Source organism: Suncus etruscus, chromosome 11 (assembly GCF_024139225.1).
Source record: "Suncus etruscus isolate mSunEtr1 chromosome 11, mSunEtr1.pri.cur, whole genome shotgun sequence".
Lineage (NCBI taxonomy): Eukaryota > Metazoa > Chordata > Mammalia > Eulipotyphla > Soricidae > Suncus > Suncus etruscus.
In genome coordinates this window covers 78751866-78776455 of record NC_064858.1, presented here as the reverse complement: position 1 = coordinate 78776455, position 24590 = coordinate 78751866, and the positions used below count along the sequence as shown (strand labels likewise).

Here is a 24590-nt window from a genome sequence, read left to right as displayed (position 1 = left end):
TAGATGAAAATACCCAACCCTAGTGGCCTAGCAAGGCAAAAGGATGGGAGATAACACATGGTCAAGTCTCCACATCAGCACTTCCTTTCCCAAGGCCAGCCCTGTTCTACCCCCAGGAAGCCCTCCCTGAAGAACCTCTGGGATTCAGGGCTATTTTGCATTCCCTCTCCTGCCCCGTCCCTCCAGTGATGGATGCCAGGCATTCTCACAGAGGCTTTGCTCTAACTTAGTTTCTCCCTTCTCCCATTAGATACCCCAGACTTCTGTCTTCTTAGGAATGCTCTGATAACAGGGGCCATAATCCCTCCTAAATCTTACCTGTGCCCAATAGCTGAAGCTTAGAGAAGAAAGGGCCTTGTTTTGAGAGGACAAAAGGCAAAAAATCTAGAACTGCAGGACTTTGGGGGCACTGTTTCCCCCTTTCCAGGACAAAATGTTTACTCTGCCGTACAATACTTCAGAGACACCAAGTCTCACTGCCCCAAGCTGCTCATAGGAGTGGGGTCCAACAGGGGCTCCAGGAGGGAGGGGGCCTTCTCCTCTTCCAGTACCAATGGGAGGGGAGATGAGAAAGCTTGTAAAGGGCTTTGAAGATGAAACAGGCCTGTGGCCAGTGGTGGTTGACACAGCTACGTAGAAGAGGCCATAGTGATGCCAAGCCAATAAAACACAGCTATTGTCTCTTTGCTGCCTTTTAATGCCGCTGTCCCTGGTGCATAAAAGGACCTGCCAGAGCTCAGGGAGCAGAAGCCTTCAACACTCTCCTCTACCAGCTTTGCCACTGTTCACACACCTCCCTCTCTTCAGCATGACCTGCGGCTTGAGCTCCATGGGCTGTGGGTTCGGCCCTAGAGCCTTCAGCTGCGCCTCAGCCTGTGGGCCCCGGCCAGGCCGCTGCTGCATCACCTCTGCTCCCTACCGCGGCATCTCCTGCTACAGAGGCATCACCGGGGGCTTCGGAAGCCGCAGCGTCTGCGGGGGCTTCCGTGCTGGATCCTGCGGCAGCAGCTTTGGATACCGCTCCGGGGGTGTGTGTGGACCCAGCCCCCCTTGCATCACCACCGTGTCTGTCAATGAGAGCCTCTTGACGCCCCTCAACCTGGAGATCGACCCCAATGCCCAGTGCGTGAAGCAGGAGGAGAAGGAGCAGATCAAATGTCTCAACAGCAGGTTTGCTGCCTTCATCGATAAGGTAGGTGGCCTTGAATAAACCTTTCCTAAAACCAATATCATATACTAGACTCAGGCAGTACACTGAAGAGGGAGTTAGAGGCAGTCGCATGTCCACTGAAGCTCTTAATCCAAAAGAAAAGACTTAGATTAAAAGACAAAATAAGTTAAGAACCTCGAGTCTATTGGTGAAGACAAAGGGCAAATAGAAACAGAATCGGGAACAAGATTTTCGGTGTTTAAAGATACCATTGTGTCATCAGCACAGGGCTATAGTTGGGAGTTCAAAACATGTGAGGTCAATTAGTTACCTGCCAGATACTCTGAGGCTCCCCAAACAAGGGCAGGCCCAGTGGACTCCATGGTAGGAGACAGCCTAAAGGAATCTCTTGAATCACAAAAATTTGTTAGTATACGAAATGACTGAATAGAGAAGTTTGCTCAAGGGATGAGTCAGAGACACAGTCACCCTCTCCTGGGTATTGGTAGAGTAGAGGGATGAGGGGGGTCACCAGGACCTGTCCTGGAAGTGGTGGGACCATCTGAAGTTATCAGTGTCCAGCTCAAGTCTGTAGCCATCTTCTCCATGGGATTCAGGCACCAACAAGTATGAGAGGTGGGCCCCAGGTGAGCTTCCAGAACCAACTTAGAGAAGTCACACCAAGGGGGAAGAGAGATAAGCACAGAGGGTAGGACACTTGCCTTGTACTACTAAACTCCAGTCCCTGCTTATGGTTCTCCCTAAGAACTGAGAACTGCCGGGAATGATCCCTGAGCACAGAGCCAGGAACAAAACTCTGAGCACCATTGAGTGTGACCAAAAAATAAAAAGAAAGTCACACTGCCAGCTGCCCTGCTGGAAAGTCAGAGCAAGCAACCCCTAAACACCTGCAGGGCAGACTCACCCAGGAAAGGACTTGTCTGGGTGAAGGTGGAGTTAGAGCAGCCCAGTGCCACACTGAGTGGCTGTGATCCTAATTGCGCTGTGTTGGAGGATGTCAGTAATTGGTGTGTCCTTCATCCACTGGTGCTCAGTCCACTTTCTGCTCACTTGCACTCTGGCATCACACCTGTCTTGGGAAGGTAGCTGTTTAGCAGGAGATGCCATTCATATAGGAGTTCTCTGACCCATCTGAGTGAGGCAAGTTTCAGGGGTTCCACTCTACAGAGGGGCTCTGTGCTGAATCATGACCCTGGAGTCACCTGAGTGCAGCATGGATCCATTGGACCCAGTAAAAGGTCTGGCTAGAAGCTTTAAGGACCTTTCAGGAGGGTCTGCTGGGGTGCATCCTTGTGTGGACCCACTAGTGGGTCCTGGTGCAGTTTAGAGAACAGACAGGATCCCCTCCAAGAAGGTCTGGAGCCAGGCCCCTCTTGCCCTCTGCTCTCTTGCAAGTAAAGTTTCTCATGCTCCACCTCTGGCCTCAGGTTCGCTTCCTAGAGCAGCAGAACAAACTGCTGGAGACCAAGTGGCAGTTCTACCAGAACCGTGAGTGCTGCGAGAGCAACCTGGAACCCTTATTCACCGGCTACTTCGAGACCCTCAGGCGGGAAGCCGAGTGTGTGGAGGCCGACAGTGGAAGGCTGGCCTCAGAGCTCAACCATGTGCAGGAGGTGCTAGAAGGCTACAAGAAGAAGTGAGTGGGGGGGGAGGTTCAGAAATTTCAAGCACTGTGGCTGATACTGCAGCTTCTGTGGGGCATGGTTTTCGCTGCCAGGGCTTCCAGAAGTACAAAACAATGGAGTGGGTGGCACACTCACTCCAAAAATGTCTGCCAGGGCCATTTCTTAGGGTACCAGAGACATGAACATTCCTCCCTCCTTGAGATTAACCCTCAAAGCCAGGGATATTCTTAAAAGGATGCTTCCCTTAGTTAATGCTTCCTGAGTACCTGCCAGGTATTACCAGACACTGGGATGGGCATTAGACATTTAGAGACAAAAGGTAGACAGTTCTCATCACTATGGGGCACATATTTATACTCACACATACACACAAACATAGATACACTCACACATGCACATACACACATATACAGAGAAAGCTCCAAGAGACTGAGAGCTGGACAGCCCACAACTGACTGCTTCCTGGTCCTAATTCTTTGAGGGGTAGGTGCTGGCACAAGGGGTTCAGACTAAGCTTGAGGTGAGATTTCTCAGACTCATGGGTCCTGTTCTGCCCTGTCCTCAGGTATGAAGAAGAAGTCACACTTAGGGCTACAGCAGAGAATGAATTTGTGGCTCTGAAAAAAGTGAGTATCCAAGCCCGGCCAGGTCCTGAGCTTGAGACCCTGGCCAGGCCAGTTTCCTATGGCCACTCTGCAGTTCAGTCTGCAGAACCCCCTGGAGAGCTGGCCTCATGCCCCTTCCCTTTCAGGACGTGGACTGTGCCTACCTGCGCAAGTCAGACCTGGAGGCCAATGCGGAGGCTCTGACCCAGGAGATTGACTTCCTGAGGCGCCTGTATGAGGAGGTAAGAAGGATCCACTGTGAAAAGCACCCAGGCCTGCTGGCGGGGGAGCCTTTGTTCCAGGTTATGGCAGGGGACAGGCAGGGGGTGTAGGAAGGCAGAGGAAATACCAAGAGAGGGTATGATCAGTGAAGGCAAGACAGGGTGATGGGAATGGAGGCACAGTACCTCTGACACAGTGTGGGAGACACGCACGCACTGCAAGGGCAGCCTACACATTCTCATGACCCCCATTGTCTCCACAGCCCAAGTTTTCCATAATGAGTTTATCTAGGGGGATGTGAAGTACAGGTTCAGGTGTGGACCCTGAGACACACCTGTAATACACTCTTAGGAGTGAATCACAGAAATCTCAGTGCTCAAAAGTGAGTGTTTCCCTGCAAAGGGGACGCCTGATCTGTTCAGAAAGTCACACTACTTTTTCAGAGAATATTTCTGCTCCACATTGAGAAGGCAGATCCATATGGGCCCAAGTGGTAGAGATTGGCACCAGTGGGCAAGGAAAAGTACAGACATCATGGCTATTCTTCCTCTTCTTCACCCCACCCTTAGGAGATCCGGGTGCTCCACGCCCACATCTCAGACACCTCAGTCATTGTCAAGATGGACAACAGCCGGGACCTCAACATGGACTGCATCATTGCTGAGATCAAGGCTCAGTACGACGACATTGCCAGCCGCAGCAGGGCTGAGGCCGAGAGCTGGTACCGCACCAAGGTGAGGGCACAGGCCCTGTTCCCATATGGGTCAGGACGAATGGAGTGAAGAACATACTAGAAAAGACTCCTCTCAGCAATGAAACTGACCCCTGGCACAGCAAGAGAAGGGCAGGCCGCTCTCAGGCTGGGCACTGCACAACTCGCTCTCTTACCTGGTTCCTGAGGGGCAGCACTTCCTGTCTTGGGTCTCACAAGCCTCCCTGTCCCTTTGTTCCTAGTGTGAGGAGATGAAGGCCACAGTCATCAGGCATGGGGAGACCCTGCGTCGCACCAAGGAGGAGATCAATGAGCTGAACCGCATGATCCAGAGGCTCACAGCTGAAGTGGAGAATGCCAAGTGCCAGGTATGGGAACCCAGGCCACCCTCAGCAGGGGAAGGGAATAAAGTTTTCTGGCTGCAGAAAGATTTAAGTTAGGGGGCCCAGAAAGATAGCACAGCAGTGTTTGCCTTGCAAGCAGCCGATCCAGGACCAAAGGTGGTTGGTTCAAATCCCGGTGTCCCATATGGTCCCCCGTGCCTGCCAGGAGCTATTTCTGAGCAGACAGCCAGGAGTAACCCCTGAGCATCGCTGGGTGTTGCCCAAAAACCAAAAAAAAAAAAAAAAAAGATTAAAGTTAGACTCTAAAAGGACCTTATCAGATAGCCAGTCACCCAGGCCATAGAGAAATAGTGAAAAACCTACAGAAGCTTTCTTAATTGACTAGGTTGGGATAGGCTGCAGGAAGGGCATGAAAGAATGTGAGGGTGCGAGGCTGGAAGCAGGTCAAGAAGCTTATCAGAGATCTAGTCTTCAGGATAGAAATTAAGTGGTTCTGTTGGATTCTTATTAGGTTCTCAGAAAACAGAATTTCACATGTTTCTCCCCAACTCCTTTCTTCTCCCCCAGAATACCAAACTGGAGGCTGCAGTGACCCAGTCTGAGCAGCAGGGTGAGGCGGCCCTCAGCGATGCCCGTTGCAAGCTGGCCGGCCTAGAGGAGGCCCTGCAGAAAGCCAAGCAGGACATGGCCTGTCTACTCAAGGAGTACCAGGAGGTGATGAACTCCAAGCTGGGTCTGGACATTGAGATTGCCACCTACCGGCGCCTGCTGGAGGGCGAGGAGCAGAGGTAAGACCCAAACCAGCTACTCCAAAAAACATGCTTGCAGAATCCACCCTCTTCAGATTCCTCAAACTCATCCCACCTAGATTCTGGAACCTTTGGATCCCAGACTTCAGATATCTGAACTTAGACTCTGGTTTCTGAGTCTCAGGGATCTAGGCCTTTGCTAGGAAGCAAAGTGAAGCACCAATCACTCAATCTAGACTCACCTCAATTATTCCACCCTCAATGTTTTGGCACATGCTTTCTGCCTGTTGTCTTGGATGTCACTCTGCTTGGGGATAGATTTGTTAGCCAAACTCCATCCCTGGCCTTATGCTACTGCTCAAGAGAACCTTTTCCATATGCATACTCCAGATATGGTTATTCAAGATGTGTACTGTATAAAAGGAGTTGCTTGTAGGGTAAGTAAAAGCTAAGATCCCCTGTGCACTCTACTTACCAATGTGCCAGGTGTTGCTACCATTGCTAGGAAGGTGATTTTTCCAGTGTTACACAGAGGAGGGAGTTACACATGGAGGGAGGCTCAAAGTAGCCTTGAGAGGATGAATTTCAGCACTCTAGGATCTCTTTCCCCTTTCTGATCTTTCTCCCCTCTATCCCTTATCCCTCAGGCTCTGTGAAGGTGTTGGATCAGTGAATGTCTGTAAGTATTTTAACTCATTAAAAAGGGAATATTTCAGTTTGGCAATAGAACAAGCATGTACAGACTAAGAGCAGTTTCCAGAAATTTCCTTAGTAATGGAAATAGTTTGGCCATGGAACAAGAGGAATCAGGGTTAGTTTGGGGAAAGAACTTCCAGGAAAAACAGTTAAGGAGGGAGAGATTGCTTATGACTGTAGGCAGGATTTCTTATGTCACAGACATGCATCTTGTAAAGGAAGAAGGAGAGATAGCATTGGAGTAAGGCATTTGCCTTTCATGCAGGAGGTCATCTGTTCAAATCCGAGCGTCCCATATGATCCCCCGTGCCTGCCAGGAGCAATTTCTGAGCCTGGAGCCAGGAATAACCCCTGAGCACTGCCGGGTGCGACCTAAAAACCACACATACACACACACACACACACACACACACACACACACACACACACACACACAAGAAGTGGAAGCAGAGAGAGGAAGGATTGGGTCAGGACCACAGAGCAGAATCTGGGCTTGGTTCCCTGGTTCCCAAGCTCAGTTCCTCCTCCCACTCATTCAGAACCAGAATTGAGGTCCTTTCCGTTCTCCTTGAGAACCAGACAGATGAGATGCTACAAAAAAGGTGGCAGGGTAGAGTGGCCATCATCAGGGATCTGACGCTATCCTTGTTCCCGCAGGTGTGAGCAGCTCCCGGGGTGGGGTTGTCTGCGGGGACCTCTGCATGTCCGGCTCAAGGCCAGTGACTGGCGGCGCCTGCTGCGCCCCCTGTAGTGGCAACCTGGCGGTGAGCACAGGCATGTGCGCACCCTGTGGCCAGCTCAACACATCCTGCGGAGGGGGCTCCTGTGGCATGGGTAGGTGTTAAATGACCCTGAAAGGGAGCCAGAGAAACACCCCCAGCCCTGCCCAACTGCCAGTACTCCTGCCTGCCCCAGCTGAAAGCAGCAGCAGCGCCTCGGAGGCGTCACCGTGTTCTGAGAATGCACCTCTGCTGGTTCCCAGCAGTCACCCCTCTGCTCCTGGTGGAAGGGGCAGCTGCCCAGGAGCCGCCCCTCTACCACCATTACACACACCCTTCAGCTCCATTCAGACCCTCAAGGAGAAGGACCTTCTTCCCTGGAAGGAGCACCCCCATATTTCTCCCTGCCTCTCTGGCCTCTTGTCTTCTGTTTAGTCAATAAACTGGAGAACTTTTCTGTGTGACTATGTCTACATTTCCTGAGTATCTAACACGAGTATCCGTGTCTAACATGTCTATATCCCCTGCCCTGCAAGATGATCTCCACCTGGATGCCAGCAGGCTGTCCCCAAATAGGGATACCCTGCCCTGCCTTCACCTGCCACCACATTTCCTCCACCTGTCACATCCAGGATGTCTTGCTCCTCTGGTTGGTCTTGAAACTAGAGGACCAGTGTTTTCTGAAAGGCAGTATGTTTGTGTTGTGTGTTGTGTGTGTTTATGCTTGTATATATGTTTATGTATGTATGTGCTCATATGTATGTACATATATTTATATTTGTGTATATGTGCTTATACTGTGTATGTGTGTTTATGCATGCATGCATCTATGTTTATCTGTGTGATGCATAATGCTTATTGTGCTGTGTGCGTGTCTTTATACATGCGTGAATTTGTGTTTTATGTATATGTGTGTATGATCATGTACATTATCTGCATGTTTGCATAAATGTGCTTGTTTTGTGTTTATTTGCACATACATGTGTATATTTGTGTATGCCTATGTACGTGTGTGCATTTATTTATGTATTGTGACTGTGTGTTTATGCATGCATCTGTATTAATCTATAGATATACATTTATGTGTATAAATGTATAGTGTATGCATATAAATATGTGTTTATGTGTATCTGTGTACTGTATGTGTGTATATGTCTCTATTTATCTGTGTATGTCTGTTTATCTGCTTATAGGTGTAGGTGTGCTTATGTTTAGTGTGCTTGGTCCTAGTTCCTTTCACACACCCACTGTCTCATCCCCTGCACCTTAAGAGTCAGCAGTAGAGCACAGAAGCAACCTGTGTTTGCTGTCTGCCACTCGCTACCCCACATTGCCATTTAGACAAGGGTACTCACCCCATCCCATCCCATCCCCATACAAGAAGCTCTTCAGCACCCTGGATAGCACCCCAAAGCCCAGTAAATGTTTGGGGACACCTTGTTTTCCTGACTCCCCCATCACACAGCCTCAACTCAGACACTTCAGAACTTCAGTTCTCAGGCTAAGAAGGCTCCTTTGATCGCTGCAAGGCTGTTTCTTTCTTCTCTACTCAAGAAGAATTAGGAACCCCCGGAGAATGGGAAACCTCAACCCCACTCTGGAAGAAGCAGTCCTGGAAGAGTCCAGGCAGGTCTCATTCACCCCCTCCACCCACAACCCCTGGCAGTCCACACTCAACTGGAGGCCATTGTGCCTCATGAGCCCAGACCTTGCCCATCTCTCCTCTTGCCCCTAAAACCTCTTCTCTTAAGCCACCTGCTCCACATCTCACCTTTTCCCCCTAACTTCTGACTGTTCCTTCTCTTTCCTTATTCTCAGGCTGATCCCCTGCTCCCTGGCTCCAGTACCCAGCACACAGATAGCCTTGTATCTGGACATTCTCCTTTCTGCACACACTTCCAGACCAGCCACCCTGTCTCCTGTCTCTTCTTAGTCAGTGGTATCTGTGATAAACCTGTTTCAGAGCTCTGTGACCTCCAGCAGCAGTACCACCTCCACACCCTGTAGACATACAAACTTTGAGGCCTCCCTAGGTCTCCTGAAGCCACCCAGAGCCTGCCTTATTTTCCCTCTAAACACCTCCACCTGGTAGTCCTGGACACCCTCCAGGTCTTCAATCTGATTTGTCTGCTCCCTCCCTTCACCAGAAGTCTCCTATTTCCCCAAAACTGCACCTCTCATCCACCCAGCACTGTACTCTCACCCTCAAAACTGACTAACTAGACCTGAAAGATAGTACAGAGATGAATAATTCACTCCCCAGCACCATTGGTCTCCGAGTGCCACCAGGTGAAACTTTGGAGGCCCCTGAACAACACTGGGTGACCACATCCTCAGACCACCACTATTCACCTAGCTGACCAAAACTCACTAGGAGAATCCCTGGTATCTTAAGCACTGCTTTGTATATAAAGAAAAAAATAATTAACCCCTAATGCCTTCCTTTTCTACCTCTTAGCACCTCTAATCTGTCTCTCCTGCCCATTCTAGCTATTCTGGTCAAGGCTCTGCTCTACCCTCCCACCTTCATTCCATACTCTGACTGCCAGAGTTTTTAAGAAAAAGCCTCACTTCTTGACAGGTCTCTACTGCTCCTCAAGCAAAGTCCAAACACTTTAACAGAGCATGTGGTGCCCAAGCATCTTCCTATGCTGGCCATGGGGTCACTGGCCTTCTTCCCCACTGTAGAAAAGCAGAGACTCTCCTGGGTCATTTTCATTTCTGACCCTCTTGAAAATTGCCACAGAGATTGAAACCAGTTCTGACTCAAGACATATACTGAAAGGATGGCAAGCTATGAGTGTTCCTTCAGGTGACATGTGAGAAGAGCACAGTTGTATTCCCTTCCTCTGTAGAGAACACCCATTATCTACATGTGAGCTATCACCTGTTCCTCCCCTGGCAGAGGCCCAGTCCTGAGTCCCTGAGCCTTTGCCTCCTCTGCCATCACTGTCACCTACACATCCAGAGAAGCAAGGTCATGCAGATCCTGGGCCTGGGACCTAGGAGGGAAATAAGAGCACCTTCACCAGAATTTCAACCAACATGTGAGAAAGCACCATAGCTAATGGATGTGGATCTCTGAGGGGGAGCTCCACAGTCAGTATGGAGCATTACAGCCAAGAGTGTTACCATCTGTCAGCAAGGAGAAGAAACAGGGAAACCAGATAGTACAGCAAGTAGGGCACTTGCCTTAGACACAACCGACCTGGGTTCAATTCCCAGCTCCCCAAATCATCCCCCAAGTTCACCAGGAGTGATCTCTGAATGCAGAGCCAGACATAACCCCTGAGCACCATGGGTAGGAGGGAGGGAGAGAAGAAAGAAAGGAAGAAAGGAGGGAAGGAAAGAAGGGAGGGAGGGAGGGAGGGAGGAAGGGAGGGAGGAAGGGAGAGAGGGAGGAAGGGAGGGAGTAAGAAAGGAAGGGAGGGAGGGAGAGAGGGAGGAAGGGAGGGAGGGAGGGAGGAAGGAAGGGAGGGAGGGAGGGAGGGAGGGAGGGAGGGAGGAAGGGAGGGAGGGAGGGAGGAAGGAAGGAAGGAAACTATATTTCTGGAACCTTTGCTTCCCATAGGCAGGAAGGAGGCAAAGGAAATGACGGGGCTTCAAATACAAAATATTGATTACACAGCAACGTGAGTGATTTCAAAGTGTAACCAAGGTCTCAATGGGTCAAGCCAGGAACAGAGAGCTATTTCCAGAAAACAAAACTTAGTGCTAAACTGTTATTTTTTTTTTATAATTTTTATTTTGACCAAAGTGGCTTACATATCTTTCACAGTAATGTTTTAGGTACATATTTACATTGAATCAGGGAATTCCCATCACCAAAGTTGTGCTCCCTTCACGCCCATTCCCATCTTGCATCCCATGTTCCCCACCTTCACCCCTGAACTGCTAGTATAAGTGGTCCCCTCTGTGTCTAGCTTCCTACTTTGTGATCATACAACTGTTTGATCTTGGTAGCCTCCAATATTTCTCCCTCTATTTGAGAGGCAGAACTAGATAGTTCTAGATATGTGGTTTTGGTTAAAGAAAAGAAAAACAATAAAATGGGGTAAAAATCAAATAAGCCGAAAATGGGTGGAGTCCTTAATAGAGGCTCTCAACCTCAGTTTGAGAGAGGAACAGGAAAAAGGAAGAGAGACACCACAACAATACAAAAGGAGATATCAAATAGAAAATCCAATGAGTCCTGGATCCCAGGCATCGAAACGACAGTTTTCCACAACAGCTCCAGGAGCCAAACCCCCTCCAGGGCATTCACAATGCTGCTCTGACACCACCATGCACCAGTTCTAAATTGATAACCTGACAATGAAGAAATGGGAACAAATTAATCTAAGAGCAAGTTGTCCTTCCTCATCAGCTAACAATAAGACAAAATTAGAAAACATGTCACCCTTTGATCAAAAGCCAAAATCACTATATACAGATGACTGGTTGTTACAACCAGGACTGGACAGTACGCATCCAGGGACCAACAACAACAATGCAACAAAAAGCTCTAGCCTAGCTTTTGGTCTACGATTTGTTCAACAAACAAGATCTCCAATTCCAGAGGTCTGACTGAGACAACCACAACTGAACGGGTCTTCCAAAACATAACGAAAGATCTTATCCCAGGCTCCATCCTAGGAGCAACATAATGACCAAGACCACCAACTACAGAAGATGGATTAAAACGACACTGAAGAAGCAGAACTGCTAGAACCACAAAGAAAGACTTCATCATAAGCTCCATTCCTTGAGCTGCACAGTCACCAAGAACTCTAGATACAGAGGTCTGATGTTACCATCCAAGACAAAGCAGAAGTCTTCCATACACCACAAAAGCACCAAGGGGAGAGTAAATGATCATGCAAGGAGTCTATAGTTAATCCCATGACAGTATACTTCAGGAGTGAAGAAACCCTGAATCTCCTAGGCCAAGGGAATTTCCTCTACAATATCTCCAATAGTTACTGTGCCTATGCAGGGGGGAAAGAAAAGGGAAAAAAAGCACAAAGCAATCATTTTTCCACATACTTATTTATTGATCGATCGATTTTTTTTCTGACGTCTACATTTTGGTGTAGAGATTGAAGTTGATGTCTCCAATATTATTTTATTTTATTTTATTTTATCTGATCTTTCTCTTTCTTTTTGCACTCCAGCATGATTTGATTTCAGAACCAAGACTATTGAGTGGTGCTTGTCTTTATTGCTGTAGTGCTCACTGGATATTTAATTTGATATTTCTTTCTGTATTGTTGTGGTGTTTCAATTACCTTTTTCACATCCTCTCTCAAACTGAGATTGAAAGCCTCTAGAGGGACTTTGCCCATTTTCAGCATATTTGACTTCTTTTTTTTCTTTTTTCTTATTTTGTATCCTAATCTATTGCTTTTCTTTCCTTCAAACAAAACCACATAACTCGATTTATCTAGCTCCACCTCTAAAATAGAGGGGGAAACAAGGGAGGGTAACAGGACCAAACAGATATATGATCACTAATAATAAGCTAGACAAAGAGGGGACCACCTACTCTATCAGCCCGGGGGGGGGGGTTGGGTGATGGTGGGGGATATGGGCTGCAGAAAGGGAACTGGGATGGGGGAGGACATATTTGGTGATGGGTATTCCCCTGATTCAATGTTAATATGTACCTAAAATACGACTGTGAAAGATATGTAAGCCATTATGATAAAAAAAAAATGTGTTTTAATCAGAAATGTTCTTTGACTTACATGTATTATATTATATTATATTTTATGTTATGTTACTATATTATGTTATGCTAGTTCACCTCAATATGTTAATCAATTTTGTCTCTTGAATAAATTCTTACAATAAAAAGACAAAACAAAACAAAAAAAGGAAATCCAAGGAATACTACAGCAATAAAGATAAGCACCACATAATAACCACAGTCCTGAAATAAAAACATAACCGAGCACAATAAAAGGAAAAAAAAGAGAAAAACAAAACAAAACAAACAAAATAACATGGAGACAACAACTTCAATATCCAAGCCAAAACAAAGAAATAAAAAATAGATAGATAAATAAATAAAAAAAGCTTATTTTGTTGTTGTTTTTTTTCCTGTATAGGCACAGTAAATATTGGGGACATTAGAAAGGGAATTCCTGGGGCAGGCAAGGTGGCTCTAGAGGTAAGACGCCTGCCTTGCAAGCGCTAGCCAAGGAAGGATCACAATTCGATCCCCCGGCGTCCCATATGGTCCCCCCAAGCTGGGGACAATTTCTGAGCGCTTAGCCAGGAGTAACCCCTGAGCATCAAACAGGTGTGGCACCAAAAAAATGGGGGGAATTCCCTTGGCCTAAGAAATACAGGGCTTCTCCACTTTTGAAGTATACTGTCGTGGGAATAATTATAGGCTCCTTGCATGTTCATTTACTCTCCCCCTCTGTACCTTTGTGGTATATGGAAGACTTCTTCATCATGGGTGATACAATCAGACCTCTGTATCTAGAGATCTTAGTATCTGCACAGGTAAAGGAATGGAGCTTATGATGAAGTCTTTCTTAGTGGTTCTAGAAGTTCTGTTCCTTCACTGTCATTTTAATCTGTCTTCTGTAGTTAGTGGTCTTGGTCATTATGCTGGTCCTAGTATGGAGCCTGGGATAGAGTCTTTCATTATGGCTAAACTGTTATTTTAATATAAAGTAATGAGTCCTAGTGTTGGTAGGAGGATGGTGAGGCCTTTCTTGGCTCAACCCGGCTCCTGCAGCCCCTATGGCCCGGCAGGTCTAAAGGTTGCAGGGTGACAGAGGAGAAATTTGCAAAGCAGTCAGATGAAGTTTCAGGAGAAATTCAGCTTTATTTCAAGGCCCTAACTGCTATGTGCTGCATGGCTTCTAAGCTAAGCAGCCTCTTCCATGCTGCTCATCTTCCGTCTTCATTGCATCTGCTCTCCATTCTTTCTTGCTGCCTCTCTTTTTCCTCTTTAATGCTCCTTCTTATCCCCATTCCCCCCCCCCAGGCAGACTCCTCTACCCACCCATTCCAGGTGTGGGCAGTTCTGATCATTCAGGTGAGATAAACAAGAAGCTGGGGAGGGATACCCACATCTTCCACCATTTTTTTCTATTATTACACCAAGCACTATTAATAAGTCTGTAACATCCAAGTTTCTTTTCTTTTCCTTTTATTTGGGGGGCCACACTCAGCTGGACTCAGGGGTTACTCCTGGCTCTGAGCTCAGGGGCCAAACTCAGCTGGACTCAGGGGTTACTCCTGGCTCTGAGCTCAGAAATCGCTCCTGGCAGGCTCAGGGGAACATAAAGAATTCCACTTGTAATGTGTCATTCTTTGAGAGTTGGGTTGAGGTTTGATTATCCCACAGTTCCCAGAAGGAAAAAGAATATCCCATACATCCTATCTGGAAAGGACAGAAGAAGCTGGTTCATCTTATATGGCCCCCAAGCCAGGAGCGATTTCTGAGTACGTAGCCAGGAATATCCCCTGATGTCACCGGGTGTGGCCCAAAAAGAAAAAGAAATTCTTTAGTTTTATTTTAGTTGTTTGTTTTGGAGGCCACACCAGCTATACCCAGGGTTTACTCCTGGCTCTGTGCTCAGGAATCACTCCTGGAAGTGCTCAGAGGACCATTTGGGTTGCTGGAGATAAAAGTCCAAGTTGTTAGTGTGCAAAACAAGCACTTTAGCCACTATCAGCCCAAGATGTTTTAAATGAGAATTGAACCAAAAATCCTATGATTTTTCATCTCACTTCAGGAGTCAGAAGCATACCCCTGAGGAATATTTTCTAATGTCCTCTGTCCTAATGCCATGACGAAGACATTCAAAAGTGAGAAGCATTTGAGAAATGGGACCTGGGAATGAGAGTTCCAGCCCCAACCCACACTGCTCCAGCTTTCAGGTACTGAAAGGCTTATGTTAGTCCCACACTTCCCCTCTCCAGAGGTGTCCCCCATTAAGGACATTGGCCATGTCTGGAGATGACTTTCATTGCCACAGTTGGAGGTAGGGGATGCTGAATCTTGTGGGTAAAGAACAGTTGCCTCTACATTGTGCAGTTGGACACTCACAACAAAGACTTCTCCAGACAGTAAGTAGTCAGTGAGTCTGAGGAGAGCACCCATGGAGAGGAACAACACAGTCATCTACATCCCCACCTCAGCTAAAACCCCTGGTAATTATTTTCACCTGAAAGGAACTCTCTTGAGGAAATCTCTGGCAGGAAGCACCCCAGGAGAGTCAGGGCATTTTTCAGGACTCAGCACCCGGTTTGATTAGCTGCAATTACTTTATTGGAGACACAGCGTGAAACAAAGGCAAGCATATGGGGCGGGTGCTTAAGTCATTGGCTTTGTAGAAGCTTCTGCAGCCTGGGAAGGAGATGCTCTCTCCTCCCACAGGTCATTTCATTTCCCCACAGTTTACAGGAAAGTGGCCTGATCGCCCCAATCCACAGGTCCCTAAGAAGTGCTGGCAGAGAGGTTCGAGGTACCACGCCCTAAATTTGGGTAAAAGGATGTCAGGACCAGAACTCCAGGAAAAATAACAGAAGGAGCACAAGAGATCGGCTGCTAGGAAAGCTACAGAAAGAGGCCAGAGGTGGACAAGAGTGGCCCCAACTCTGGTTTGCTGAAGGTGGGGTGCTGGTGGTGGGGTCCTGGCAGCCAAGGGGCAGAGCTCTCTGGATGTGGTCCTGACATGACAGTAGAGGGGCGGGGAGACGGGCGTGGTCATGCCAGCGGAGGGGCGGGAAGTGGGCGGGCCTTGGACGTTGATTGGCGGAGCCTCACGCTGCCGGGGGCGGGGCCTCTTAGCATCTCTTACAGCTCACACTGCAGGCGCTGGCCCCGCCGCATGGGGCACAGGGGGCACAGGCGGTGCCCAGCACCATGTTGCCGCTGCAAGGGGCGCTGCAGACGCTGGTGGTGACAGCAGGGGCAGCACCGGAGACGCAGAGATCGCCACAGACGACGCCACCGCGGGAGCTGCTGACGCCTGGGGTGAATTGGGGAGCAGGGAGAGAGAGAACACGTGTCAGGCACTGCCACTGCCCGGCAGCTTAGTGGGGGGTTAAGGAAAATGTCCCCTCCCCAAAGGCAGTGGGTCCACCCCAGCTGGAGAAAGGGAGAGCTACTTACAGACATTCACGGAGCCAACGCCCTCGCACAGCCTGTTGGAAGAGGGAAACAGAGATAGAAGTCATTTGCAGGGAGAGATGGGGGGGACCCACCCTGACCATGTGGAAGGTCACCTCTAAGGTATTTTCAGCACTGGAGGAGGAATGAGAAAGATCACCAGGAGGCCCTAGAGAAACCTGGCCCTCCCAGCCCTTATTTTTGTTAGAAACTTCAAATTTACCTTCCCCCTGGTATGTCTGTAGCCAGGAATTCTACTAGGTCACTGTTAGAAGGAACCCAGAAGCTACAGGCTACAGAGTTTAAAGTCTGCACAAGATAAGCCCTAAGGGGCAGGGTGCTATTTAACGATTTCTTTTCCCACTGATCTTTGAACGCATTTGGGGGGCTGCAGACTCCTTGCACTAGGATGTGACTTCAGGAGCACAGACTTTTTTTTTATTTATTTAATTCTTCTCCCCATTGTAAAGCTCACTGTGTGTGTCCAAAAGATAATATAGCAGGTCATCAGTTCAAAGTCATTTGTTTATAATGTTGGTAAGAAAAAGGGAAGACTGCTTCCATTGAGCAACTGGCATTATTCAATTATTTCACTGTATGGTTTTATTATACACTACTTCCCTTTAAGTTACAGGTTCCCAAAATCTATCTCTGATGCTCCAATCACAGTACCCTGAAGAGTTTGCCATTATATTTATTGGTAGTGGACTCACAATGATGTTTATAGTACTATTAATAAATTTCTATTTGCTATCAATATCATACTATTAATATTGCATTTTGCTGTATATGATTCAATATTTGGGTGAGTTAATGAGCTTTTAGACTCAGTTTAAAATGGCTTTGGAGCTTGCCCCAGCTTGTGCTTTCTACAGAAGAGTACAGAGAGATGCACAATCTCTCTTTCCATTTAGGAGGCTAGTACTGAGCACAAGGCTGACTCTTATTTTTCTTATCATAGCAAACTTTAGAAAATTTGCTTTTAAATCACAAGATAAAGAAAAAAGGGCAAGTTTTAGTTTGGAAAAGAATATTTGCCAAAATAATAGTATTCAGAAGCAACAATTAAAACTCAATTATAACTATTATAAACCACAAGCCTAAATAAAATCATTCAAGAACTTGACACATAAAGCTAATCTAGTGATTAATGCGGTGATCAAAATTATTATTCATCAGAAAAATGATGCAAAACAAATTAATTGAGCTAACCACTCTTTAGAATACCTATACATTAAAATGACAGATAGTGTTGCTGAGAGTTTAGAATATCTGGAAAAAGATTTGATATTTTCTAATACACATACCTATCCACTACTTATCTAAGAGAGATGAAAATACATGTCTGAGAAAGATTTTCCCAGTTATGGTCCACAACTAGAGAAACTTTAAAGGGCCATTGCTTGCTTTGTACCTGCTTGGTTTTCTGTTCCCTGCTTTCTTCCATGAGGCAGATAAGAAAGGCCCCAGGGAAAAAAATCTCCACCCACATCATCAAGGTAGGCTGTCTCCCCAAAAGAAGGGTGGAGCCAGAGGAGCAGCAAGTCCAGTGTCTCTCAACAGATAGTCAAATTAGATTGAATTTATAACATGGAATACTATTCAGCAATAAAAATCACTGATACAAAAAAAATGACTCTAAGAAATGTTGTATTAAGTAAATGAAGTCATTTACAAAGATGTTCTATCAAATGATTCTAGTCACTTGATGTTTGAAAGCAGCCATAATAAATCTTTCTGAAAATCAACAAGGGCTGGCTCTTAAAAGAACACAGACAATTAATTTTTTTAATTGGGCTGGAGAGATTCTTTTCTTTTTTTTTAGAAATTTTTTGTCTGATTTTTTTGGGGGCCACACCCAATTGGTGCTCAGGGGTTACTCCTGGCTAAGCGCTCAGAAATTGCCCCTGGCTCGGGGGGACCATATGGGATGCCGGGGGATGGAACCATGGTCCTTCCTTGGCTAGCGCTTGCAAGGCAGACACCTTACCTCTAGCACCACCTCACCGGTCCCACGAGAGATTATTTTCTTACAGCAAGTAAGATTTGTGCATTACACACAGCCAACCCAGATTCAATCCCCAACATCCCATTTGCTCCTCTGAACCCTGCCAAGCTCAGAGCCTGGAGTAACCCCTGAGCAGAGCCAGGCATGCCCTCCCAAAAAAACTAAAATTATTTTTGTTTTGGGGCCACATCCAGCAGTGCTCAGCAATTACTCCTTGTTTTGTGTCCAGAAATTACTCCTGGAAGACTAGGGAACCATATGGGATGCTGAGGATGGAACCTGCATCTGCCACATGCAAGGCAAAATGCCCTACCTGCTATAATTTTTAAAAATCACAATATTGAAAAAAAGCTTTACAGACTATTCTGATTTCCTCTTTTGACAGAGAAGGAAACTAAGGCTCAGAGAGAGAATTGCCTGTGAGGGAGGAAAGTCTCTGACTGGAGCCCCTCACTGCATCACTGTTTCTTCCCAGAGGATAGTCCAGGAGGTTCATGACACAGGATCGTGAGAAGTGACTTTGTGATGAGAACACTGGCAATCATGCTATTTCCCATAGAACCCACCATGGTTTCTGGGTGCATTCCCAGAGAATCCTAAGGCAGAGAGGGCTGAAGCAGCTCCAAATGCTGTCCCCAACATTCAGTCTTTCCAATATCTCCTCAAACTCTTGGAAAACTTTCAAACCCTTCACTAATAAACCCCCTCAGGCCTTCAGCCACGTACATTTGAAGTTTTCCAAGTACATTTACTGATCCCAGTTTCAACATGCAAGAAAAGATTTTATATACCAAGTCTGTGTTCCAAGTTCCCCTATAAAAAAAAAAACTTACTAGCTATTGCCAGGAACCTAACTGTGCTAAGTAAGACTAGTAAGTGGGCCTGGACCACCTGAGGAAAGGAACCATATTCTCTAGTGTGGTCTGTTCTCTTAGCACCTATGTAGCTTCCCTCTGGAAATGATACGGGTCACTTCAACCTGCAAATCAAACACCAGTATATTTTCCCAGAGTTCAAGATCAATGTTCCAGGACAAAGTGCTTGATTTCTGTCCAGCCACAGTCATGCCTGTGGCAGCAGAATACCCTGATGGGAACTGGCTATGCACAGAACAGAGTGGTGTGAGTTTGTAGGACCATCTGAAACTATGCTAAGAAGCTAAATCTAAATCCAGAACAGAGACCAGTCACATGCAGGAAGATACAGAAAGTAGGGACATGAAGGAAGAAACATTATAAATAAGGGGGGAGGAGCCCAACCCCAATATACGTGTCAGATCAAGGATAAGAACCTTGGTTCCACCATGTAGACATGCTGCCCTCACCCCATCCTCCACTGAACCTGAGGGACAGACATGGGGCTATAAAAATACACAAAGGTTATTGCAAGCAGTAGGGCATTTGCCTTGCACGCGGCTAACATAGGACGGATCACGGTTTGATCCACCTGCGTCCCGTATGGTCGCCCAAGCCAGGAAAGATTTCTGAGCACATTGCTAGGAATAACCCCTGAGCATCACCAGGTGTGGCCCAAAAAAAAAAAAAAAAAAAAAAAAACAACAACAAAAAAAAAAAAAACACAAAGGACTGACTCAAATTACCTGTCAAGATGCAGCATAGGGAGGTTTGTAAATGGGAGTCAGGAGAAGCCAGAAGAATGAGGGACAGGGCACTGGAGAGCCCAGGCAGCCTGGGAGAAAAACTGGCTACAGAACCCACCTTTGCTCTTCGCCCTCCAGAAGGCGCCTGTAGGTGGCGATTTCGATGTCTAGGCCCAGCTTGGAGTTCATCACCTCCTGGTACTCCTTCACCAGGCAGGCCATGTCCTGCTTGGCCTTCTGCAGGGCCTCCTCCAGGCCAGCCAGCTTGCAGCGGGCGTCATTAACAGCTGCCTCACCCTGCTGCTCAGACTGGGTCACTGCAGCCTCCAGTTTGGTGTTCTGGGGGGAGAAGAGGTCAAAGGGGCTGTGAGGCCTGGGTCCCACGGAGCATGTTCAATGTGTCCAGTCCTTCCCACACTGGATCCCTCAGGAAGCAATGCTGGGTCTCTCCATTGAGTGTCCCTGAGTACCCCCTCAGGGAACCCAGTCCTAGAACCCCTACCCCTAGGAATAAGGGAACATCCAGACAAGGACACACAGCCTGGGGACCAGGCTAGCCCCCAGCCACACTGGTTTAAGGCATGCAGTTCCTTACCTGGCACTTGGCATTCTCCACCTCGGCTGTGAGTCTCTGGATCATGCGGTTCAGCTCATTGATCTCCTCCTTGGTGCGGCGCAGAGTCTCCCCGTGCCTGATGACTGTGGCCTTCATCTCCTCACACTAGGGCAGAGGGGACAGAGAGGCCTGTGAGACCCAGGATGCGAAGTGCTGCCCCTCAGGACCCAGATGAGAGTATAGGTTGTGCAGTGCCGGGCCTGAGAGCGGCCTACCCTTCTCTTGCCATGCCAGAGGTCAGTGTTGTCACCGAAAGAAGTCTTTTCTAGTATGTTCTTTACTCCCTTCCTCCTGACCCATATGGGAACAGGGCCTGTGCCCTCACCTTGGTGCGGTACCAGCTCTCAGCCTCGGCCCTGCTGCGGCTGGCAATGTCGTCATACTGAGCCTTGATCTCGGCAATGATGCAGTCCATGTTGAGGTCCCGGCTGTTGTCCATCTTGACGATGACTGAGGTGTCTGAGATGTGGGCATTGAGGACGCGGATCTCCTGAAAGTGGGTGTGTGGATGAGTGGAGTGAAAGGGAGTTTTGCACCCTTCCCCACATCTGGCTGGACAATCTTCTAGGCCTGTCCAGTCTACAGCTCTTTCCCCTTGGACAGCCTCAAGACTGTAGCTGCTGCCCCTGTCCATCTCCAGTGCAGACAAAGGTCCTTCCTTGGCTGCCGCTGTGTTTGGGCCCAGGCCCTCACCTCTTCATACAGGCGTCGCAGGAAGTCGATCTCCTGGGTCAGTGCCTCAGCGTTGGCTTCCAGGTCTGACTTGCGCAGGTAGGCGCAGTCCACATCCTGAAAGTGGGGATCTCCTTTAGTTCACCTGAGTGTCACTTCTACTCTCTTCCCTTTACTCCCTATTCCCAGGGCCTTGGCAAGGCATCCATTCATGTCTCCCATGTCCCCCATTGCTTTCCTGAGGGCACCTACCCCAACTCCTAAAGGAACCACCAGCTAGGAGTTCCAGCATAAGCCTCAGCCTCTCAGGACTCCCCGGTAAAACTGCTCCTGGCAATACCCCCTTAATAGAATCAGATTCCCTGGTGCTCTCACTCCCATAAAGTGGCCTCCCACTCTATGAGCTCTGGTGACCCCAGAAGCCACTACATATCTTGCTTCACATCCTATATCCTCAAAGTTTGCACTGTGTGGTCTGGGCCACCATGCCTGGTACCCCAGCACACCATCATCCCAAGCAGAACCACCATTCACAGACACCCCCCCATATGTTCACTGCTAGATGTGCTCAGGCCATGTTCTGTCCATGACCTGAAGCAACTCTCACTTTCTAGACCATGCATACATCCCATCTGAGCTTGCATCCCACACTTAGTGTCCTCAACAAGTGCTGTTATTCTGAGGTTCCCTCCCCCTGAGCCCCAAGTCCAGGGGCCTCACCTTCTTCAGAATCACAAACTCATTCTCAGCTGTTGCTCTCAGACTAACTTCCTCCTCATACCTGAGGTAGAGAGAAGGCAGAGGTCATGGTTAGGAGTCTCCCAAGATCACCTCAATTACCTGGCCAGCCAGAAGGCCTAGTGTAGGCCCCTCTCCCATAGTTGGGACCCAGACCAACAGGATGGCTTAGGGGTATCTGACTCTCTACTTTGAAATGGGGCTGATGGGAAACTCTGGACCAAGCACATGATGCAAAGCTTCTCTGGGGTCAAACTGGGTGCAAAGCCTTAGCTCCCGGCACACAAAGACCCTTGGGTCCTGCAGTTCATGCAGCTCTGGTGAGGCTTTGAGGAGACCCAGAGACTCAAGGTCAGGGGAAATGCAGAACCTTCCCTGAGTGAGCTGAGCTCTGATGGGATCAGAGTGCTTCAACGGGCCAAGCTGTTCCCTGTGAAGCAGCAACTGCTCACACAGGACTTGGGGCTGCTGGCACCAGAAGAGGAGATGAAGATGAGGCAGGAATGGTCCTCAGATCACTGGGCCCTTCCCCTGGGCCAGCATCTGGCACCAGCTGCTCTGAGTAAGCTCCTGCCATACAGTGCCCCTGAGCTCCAGTCTCCCTTCTCTCTTCCTGTGAGCCCCTACACCTCAAGCACCTCACTCACTTCTTCTTGTAGCCTTCCAGCACCTCCTGCACATGGTTGAGCTCTGAGGCCAGCCTTCCACTGTCGGCCTCCACACACTCGGCCTCCCGCCTGAGGGTCTCGATATAGCCAGTGAACGTGGGCTCCAGGTTGCTCTCGCAGCACTTGCGGTTCTGGTAGAACTGCCACTTGGTCTCCAGCAGCTTGTTCTGCTGCTCCAGGAAGCGCACCTGCATGTGGGGGCAAACAGGTCTCAGGGGTCAATGCTGGGGGTGCTGAAAAGTGGGCACAGCCTATGGCTTTCAGGAAACTCCCAGGACCAGAGCTTAGACACCTCAGATGTGGGTCAGATCAGGGAAGGCACATCTAGCTGTCCACCCTCTGTCCTGCCATGTGGGGTGGGCATGTAGGGACAGTCCACTCCTCTAAGCTCATATGTGGGGAAGGAGCTGAGTTGGGTCCTGGGCAGGGAAGCCCATCCTTGGCTCAGCTCTAGAAGATTCCAGCTCATGTCTGGGTGGCCTGTGGTCTGAGGCAAGCTGAAGGCTCAGCCCTCACTGGTCCAGAGTATGCTCCTCACAGGCGAAAATCCCCAAAACTCATTGCAACTGAAGTCTGGTGATGCCCTGTGAGATGAAGCTGCTGGTCGTGAAGGGTGAGTTTGGACCCTGGCCCCTCAGCTAGGTTTCACCTGAGACTACCCCCTGTATCCATGGGGAAGCTTTCCTCCACCTGCAGTTGTCCAGACTCGAGGATTTTGAAGCCATTTCATTTCCTCCCAATTTCTCAAGGTCACCATGTGTCTTGGATCACCAGTTCACAACTTTCTTCACAGATTGTGCCTCTCTGAATTCTTTGCTTGGGTCTGAGAGCCCCTGTTCAAGCCTATGTGCTTGTCTGTCTCTCCACTTCAGTGAGCTCCTGGAAAGCGAAGTCTTTCTTTCTTTCTGCCTCTTACTTTACCTTCAAGCTCAGCCTGAGGTTTTTGGGTAGAATTTAGGACAGATGTGATCAAGGTCACCCACCTTGTCAATGAAAGCAGCAAACCTGCTGTTAAGACACTTGATCTGCTCCTTCTCCTCCTGCTTCACACATTGGGCATTGGGGTCGATCTCCAGGTTGAGGGGCGTCAAGAGGCTCTCATTGACAGACACGGTGGTGATGCAAGGGGGGCTGGGTCCACACACACCCCCGGAGCGGTATCCGAAGCTGCTGCCGCAGGATCCGGCACGGAAGCCCCCGCAGACGCTGCGGCTTCCGAAGCCCCCGGTGATGCCTCTGTAGCAGGAGATGCCACGGTAGGGAGCAGAGGTGATGCAGCAGCGGCCTGGCCGGGGCCCACAGGCTGAGGCGCAGCTGAAGGCGCTGCCACAGTAAGATCCACAAGTCATGGTGTTCCTTTGGGGCACTGAGGTTCTAAGAAGGTAGATGTTCTATGGAGGGCAGGTGAACTAAAAGTTTGCATCTTGGGTGTATTTGGGCCTTTTATATATCTGAGAAGACTGATGCATCCATGGAGTTAGGGACAATTAGGCTTGGTAATTGGCTTGGGTTGTTTAGCTGCTGTTGCACCTTCCTGAAAGTAGATAATTGGGAACTAATGTGGCCAGATGTTTGTGGTATTTTACCCTAAACTGCACAATTTTTTATCTTCAAAGGGCCAACTCACCTCCCCCACACCTGCCCTAACTCTTCAATATATTGGCCAAATGAGGGCTTGGAAAACATGGCACAGTGGCTCAAGAGGGGAAAGGTGTAAGTAAGGCAAGGCAGCTGCTAGCCTTGAAAGCCCTGTTTGAGATTAATGGTGCTGCCCACGGTGCTGACCAGTCAGCCTCAGAGCACCTGGCAGTGTTCACATACAGTGGTGTCAGGTTTGCTTTCTCTCACACTGAGAGCTCTCACACCTCCAAAGATCCATTCTCCACAATCTCTCTCAGCTACCCTATTAAGCCCAGAACCTGGGGCCAAATCCCTCACCTATACTCATCAGCATATCCCTGCTTCTGTCCATCTCTCTTCCTCACACACACATACATTCTTGCATGCTCACTGACTTACCCCACTTGCATACAGATTAGTCCTAGGTTAACTGTTAGTTGTTGGTCAGTTTATGCTGAGAGAAACTTAAAGACTCCATGGGGCCCTTGGACACACGCTGTCCCAGTGGCTTCTGGGATGCCCTATATCCAACAAGACTTTCAGCAAGGGCCCGGAGAGATAGCACAGCGGCGTTTGCCTTGCAAGCAGCCAATCCAGGACCAAAGGTGGTTGGTTCGAATCCCGGTGTCCCATATGGTCCCCCATGCCTGCCGGGAGCTATTTCTGAGCAGACAGCCAGGAGTAACCCCTGAGCACGCCGGGTGTGACCC

At 48.5% G+C, this 24590-nt stretch overlaps 2 protein-coding genes across 2 annotated transcripts; one reads left to right on the top strand and one right to left on the bottom strand.

The window, feature by feature from the left end:
* The first annotated feature begins 808 nt into the window (after window positions 1-808).
* On the top strand, window positions 809-6969 carry LOC126022537 (keratin, type II microfibrillar, component 7C). Its single transcript, XM_049783489.1, has 9 exons — window positions 809-1192; window positions 2599-2807; window positions 3362-3422; window positions 3548-3643; window positions 4193-4357; window positions 4578-4703; window positions 5247-5467; window positions 6076-6107; window positions 6782-6969. Exons 1-9 carry the CDS (start codon window positions 809-811, stop codon window positions 6967-6969), a joined length of 1482 nt encoding a protein of 493 aa, XP_049639446.1.
* An 8664-nt stretch (window positions 6970-15633) lies between these two features.
* On the bottom strand, window positions 15634-23609 carry LOC126022538 (keratin, type II cuticular Hb6). Its single transcript, XM_049783490.1, has 9 exons — window positions 23244-23609; window positions 22240-22448; window positions 21575-21635; window positions 20876-20971; window positions 20508-20672; window positions 20162-20287; window positions 19685-19905; window positions 15962-15993; window positions 15634-15818 (listed from the first exon to the last, which is right to left on the bottom strand). The coding sequence occupies exons 1-9, from the start codon at window positions 23607-23609 to the stop codon at window positions 15634-15636; spliced, it is 1461 nt and encodes a 486-aa protein (XP_049639447.1).
* Window positions 23610-24590: the final 981 nt, after the last annotated feature.